This window comes from Grammomys surdaster, unplaced genomic scaffold (assembly GCF_004785775.1).
Source record: "Grammomys surdaster isolate TR1022 unplaced genomic scaffold, NIH_TR_1.0 231, whole genome shotgun sequence".
NCBI lineage: Eukaryota > Metazoa > Chordata > Mammalia > Rodentia > Muridae > Grammomys > Grammomys surdaster.
Window position 1 is genome coordinate 519136 of NW_021604676.1, and position 6000 is coordinate 525135.

A 6000-nucleotide genomic window follows, 5' to 3' on the forward strand; every position below is an offset into this window, starting at 1 on the left:
CTAGGTGAAGAAAAACCACTTAGGAGAAAGAATGCATGGGAGATGATTGAATTTCTGAGTGGTAATAAGGCGGTGGTTGAGCTTGACCTCAGCACTGATATCAAGCCAGTCTTGTCTTCTCCCCCTACACAGCAATAACACAGGTCATGTTATTAGAGAGGTTACAAACACATCAATTCCTTGGATTTTGTACACAGATTTGAAGCTTCACTGTATATTGCTTGTTGTCTGTGTTATATGGAATATATATGTGCTTTTTTCCATGTGCACACATTTACAAATATTTAATAAATTCATACTATGTTCCAAGCATGTGTTCAGAACACACAAATGAACAAAATGAGCACTCGTTGTCCTCACAAAACATGAGACCTTTCACCTACTTTAGCATTTACTACATGGAAAATATTTTAGTTAGTCTGCTGTGAAATATTTCATTTTTTAAAAGTTTTTGTTTTTCCTCAGAGCTAGAAAGCATTCAATAGATTTAAAATTAGGCAGTTTGGGTATCTTTTCTTTTCCTGGCCTTCTAATAGTGGGTTTATAAACCCTTGATTTGTAACTCTAAATCTCTCAAGGTCAAGGTCTATATCCACCATTATGTTAGTATCTGTCTTTGTCTCTGGGCTTCTCTTTGGACATTTTTATTTTACTACTTATGATGCAACTCCATAACTGACATCTGATTTGGCTCATGATATCTATGGGTGTGGCTCCTTTAGTACCTGTTTATATTATATTGGAATAACCTCTTCTAGTCTCTCATCGTAATCATTTCTAAACTCTCATCAATTAGCTTTGATGTGGCTAGAGCTGTTGTTGGCCTTTGCTGTCTACAAGGAAAGGTGGACGAAATAGGGCAGGCATGGATCTTTGCAGTGTGTGTGTGTGTGTGTGTGTGTGTGTGTGTGTATTTGCAGCAAATATATATATAATTATATTTAATATGGAAATAGTCACAGATATTTGAGATTGTGATAGAATATAAGCAATATTGGAAATGCTTACATGATTGATTAACCACAGTGGCATTAATGATTCTTCTGGTTGTAACTACCTCTAAAGTAATTTCCTTTTCTTGCCCTGATTGTCAAGCCCATACACTGAGGTAAGGGATGGACTGAGCAAAGCACACTGAATCTGTTTCCAATGTGTAAGAAGCAGGCTCCTGAGCAGATTTAGACTGTGAACTCAGTCAGTAGCAGGGATGTGAGGTGGGGCATCTGAAGGAAGAGCTCATGGTATAGAAGGACAAAGGCATTCTGATTTTGCATGACCCTAGAATAAACTAAACCACAATTCACCTGAAAACCCTTCTGTCTCATTCCTAGTGAATTCACTTACCAGGTCTTCTCCTTTTCTATACATTTTTATTTGAAAAAGACATTATTGACAAGCTAGACTAAACATAGAACCAGTAACTAATGACAGAAGCCTTCTTGGACACCCAAGGAACCAAACAACACCCCCAACCCATACCCACTGAGATTTCCTAGGGGATAGCCTTGGATTATTTACATCTAAACCAGCCAGCTTCGGGCACTAATGTTTCCAGTAAAGAAATGGACTGAACCAAAGTAAGAGAACAATGTGTGTCCAAGCAAAATTTTAAGGGGCACAAGATTTGAACCTTTTAGACCATCTTTATTCATCATTGACATGAACTCACTTGGTCTGGAGGAGGCAGGTGATCTGGAAGCATGTCAGTAGCCTATGAATGGCCTCAGACCAGTTTGCCTTCTTCCTGGCATTATTGAAAAGCCAACCTGACAACCTAGGGTACTGAGAACGGTCTAAACTTTTTAATGACATGAGATGCTTTTGGAATGAGTTCTGCTCTTATTTGTAAGGCTTCAGCCTCAGCTCCCAAGGGGAGCAGGCTCATGTAGTTCTCCAGATTGACTTTGCAACATGATCATGCTGCTTGCCATGGACTTTACACCCACCTGTGTGTGATGTATCATAGCAACGGCGTAAAATAATTATTCTTCTAACAAGGCAAGCATGATGGGTGGCTTGTTTATTTCAAGAACACAAATGACCTTAGCTGAACTCAATTCATTGCAATATTTTAAAAATAATGTAAGATTGGGTACTGGGTATCTATGAGTTTTTGGTGTGTAGGATAAAATATATGATATTCTGTATTTGTGTCAGTCTTTTCTTCTATTCTTTTTTTTTTTTTTGAAAAAAGACATTATTGACAAGCTCCACTAAGCCCAGAACGAATGACAGAATCCGTCTTGGGCACACAAGGAACCAAACAATCCCCCCATCCCCCGAGAGTTCGTAGGAGACAGCCTTGAATTATTTACACCTAATCCAGCAGCAATGACGACCCACTAAGTGAAAAATATTTCATTTTGGCCAAAAGGAAAAATCTCCAGCCTAGTTGGAGATCTAACATTGCAAAGACTTAGTGTAAAGGACTACTTTTCAAGGAAGGTGACACCAACTCCTAGGAAGGTGAGACCAGCCCTGAGGAAGGTGGGATCATTTTAAATCATGCCAAGGAGACAGGCAGAGTAATTGGCTGTTTAGTTTCCTTCCCAACATTTTCCCAGTACAGTCACTTGCTGGGTTGCAGCAGTGCTGCTTCAGGCTCATGAGTTTACCTATTTACTGAATTACACAGAAAAGCACAGCCTTTGTCTTCCTTTGTTCTGTCTCTGCTCAGATGTTTCTGGCTTTCTCGTGCTTTTCCTAAAGCCATCCTTTCTACTACATGGCTGATTTCTGTTCTTTTCCCTCCTCTCCCTCTTCCTCCTCCTCTATGCAGCTGCTGGGATTTACAGCTTGCCTTCCCTGGGATTTTTCTTTTTAAACTCTGGTCAAACCATACTCATACTTAATCCTGTAAGAATAAAGTACTTCTACAGCCCTGATAGCACCAATCTTTCCTTCACAACCAAAGTCTGTCTAAATTTTTCTAAATCTGCATATATAATTTAATCTTTGTAGCATCATTGGGATGATAAATCTTGCTAATATATTCAGTATTTCTCTTTCTTAAACAAAACACAAGTTCAAAATTTTCTCATCAAGAAGATTTAGACAGTTTACAGAAATAGTTTCTGCTCTGTTTAACTATCTTACTTCCCATAAAGTTATGAGCAGGTCTCACTTTATTAGACTCTTTTCCTTCCCCTAAAATCACTAAATAATTTCTTACTTCCTTTTGTAACTGAAGGCAACCTTTCCCCCCCTTTTGTTCTTTAACAATTTTCTTTGCTTAACTCATTAATTCACAACTAGAATGGAGGCCAGCCCAACAGGACTGAATGAAAGCCCCATCACTGTCACCTCATGCTAGGGCAATCAAACTCCACATCTCTGAAACAATTTCCTCCATTCAAACCCAAGGTAGAGAGAGCCTCTATCTTGCTAATTAGCAGTCAGGCTGAGCTAGGAGGCTCATGAAGGTCAGAAGCAACCCAGCACAGAGGCAAGATACTAAGCTCAATGCAGAGCAAAGGGAGGACAAGTGTCTTAAACTCCATACAGGGTGCTCTGTGTCTGACCTGTGAAGTTAGGCTCCAGCAAGACTACCCAGCTTAGAGGAACTGAGATCCCACCTCTGACAATCAAGAGGACGCTAAGTTCTGGGGTGCTTCATTCTGCTATCTGAGAAAACACAATACTTCCTGTGGTCTTTCTCATTAAGTATGGCCTTAGTTATCATGAAATGTTTCCAAATCATTTATCTAGAACCAAATAGAAGGTGAGTGGTGTTCATCAGGTAGCTTTTGTCATAAAGATAATTTTTTAGCCACACTGGGAAACCGAGCACGTAATTTAAATTGATAAGCAAACATATATAGAAGTAATTTTTAAACAAATTTTATATTAAATTAATGAACCTCTTCAAAGACATATTTAATTTACACCTGTTTTAATAATTGGTAGTAAAATGATTGCTCTTTCATACTGGGGCGGAATAAAGTTCATATCAGATCACTTTTTGTTCTTTAGAAACATATCAGAGATGAGGCAAGTTGACTTAAAAATATAGATGCCCATAGTCTCTAAACCCTTGCTCGTGAGGTAGTTGGGGTCATGAACTCTAAGTTGTGCTGATGTAATCTGGTACAGAGCTGGGTATCACCCTTCGGAAACGCAAGCACAACTGCATGCAAGGCTCTACCAAATGCTTCTTATGTAAGTTTTGCTTCTTCCTCCCTCTCTCTATTCTCTCCAGAACTTTCTGCTCTCTAGTCCACACTTGCATTGCAAGTGGTTATGAGCTAAGATTTCTGCCTTTAGAGAAAATTGAGAGAGGTAAACATGAAAGCCTAGAGACAGGTGTTGCGAGTACCACCAAAGCAAAGGATGTACAGACATCTGCAAGGCATCACTCTTGGATCCTGGAGTCACGAAAGGCTTTTCAGAGGAGATGATGCTTAGACCAGAGCTTGAAGCGAAGTGAGTGATCATTACAAATGAGACCTGATACATTAGTCAGACAGCTAATTAGGCTGCTCACCTTTCTCCATAAGTGATGCTGAGGGCATCCAGAACCCCGTTGAGTTTGCTTTGAAGTTCTTTCAGAATAGTGCTAGCTTCAGGGTCTAGCTGCAGAGAGACCATAAACAACATCACTTGGGAGTTTTAAGACAGAAGCTCCTGTCTACTTTTCTAAGAAGCATTGGACTTGCAATACGGCAACTCTAAACAACAATAAAGACAAACATTTTTCTCTCCTTTTTTTTTTTTAAATGCAAAGGTTTATGAAACAAGAAACCATTAAGGATTCCCATAGGAGAGAATGTTGATCAATTCATATAACATGCTGAGTGAGGGAGGAGGGAGAGGGCGAAGCTTTTCTTGTTTTCAGTGATGGGATGAAAAGCATGACAAGATTACTCCAGAGCATGATTTGCAAAACCGAATACACTAATTATATACACTACACAATTATATACACTAATTATATACACTATACAATTATATACACTAATTCAAAATATGCTTTGATTCAAAATATATTTCAGTGTTTAATAGAACTATAAATAAATATGTTAAAATATTATTCAATAAAAAAAATCAGCTTTTGAGAACAGGCTGAATATCTCAAATCTAAAATGTCAGGGACCAGAAATCTTTCAGATTTCAGAGTCTTTCTGATTTTGAAGTTTTGCCTAGAGTTTGCTCACTTCACAATTGGTATTTAAACCCTGAAATCTGAGACAGTTCAAAGTGTAAAACTTTTTGAGAACCGACAGAACACTAAAGACACCTTCAAGTTTGGAGCATTTTGCACTTTAGACTTCAGGATGATAGATGCCAAGGCCATGTTGTGACTGGGAGGTGTTTAAGTAGGTTTTCCAACTGTAGAATTTTAAGTAGTAGGACATGTAGACCCCCTAAGCTCTTGGGTTTCTTTGGAGAACACTGGTCTGACTTTTCTCTCTGGGTAATCTCTATAACTCAGGGTAAGGTTCAAAGATGTGCACTTTACTTATTTTTTTTAAGAATTCATTTTTTCTAATGACAGTAAAAGGTCAACATGGAATTTACCATCTTGAGAAATTTATCCCATTGGTTGTATTTTTACAAATTAAAAGTATAGTTGAATTATAAATAAAAAAGACCTTCTGACATATATATACCATCAGGTAGAGATAAATTCATGTAAAGGATAATGTGTCACAATCTCTGAAATCAAAATGTCAATCTTCCTTCCTTTGAGCCTTCAGATATTAAGTTTCCTCTCATTAGTGTGTGTAGTTCTTTGACACATTGGTCCTCTAATAAAAAGAGGTTGGGATAGAGCCAACTTCTTGAAGTGAAACAAATAAATTCATGACATATAAGCCAAAGACCTAGGAAGTATATGAAATAAATGTGAGCTCTGCTGGTAATAGACGCTCATAGGATCTTATTCAAAGAAGTGTCCCTGAAGTATACAAGAAACTCCCCGGAACAAGATAACCTGCAATACTCCAAGGGTGCTTTTAAAGAGTAGAAACAGTTAGCAATAATAGTGTGTGTGTGTGTGTG

The 6000-nt window shown here is 38.2% G+C and overlaps 1 protein-coding gene across 2 annotated transcripts in view; it reads right to left on the reverse strand.

Moving 5' to 3' along the window:
- Positions 1 to 6000, reverse strand: part of Unc13c (unc-13 homolog C) — a 445304-nt gene that overhangs the window by 56497 nt on the left and 382807 nt on the right. For both annotated transcript variants that reach the window (XM_028773588.1, XM_028773589.1), the window contains one exon: positions 4484 to 4572. In XM_028773588.1, coding sequence (XP_028629421.1) covers positions 4484 to 4572 — 89 coding nt within the window. The remainder of the gene's footprint in view (positions 1 to 4483; positions 4573 to 6000) is intronic.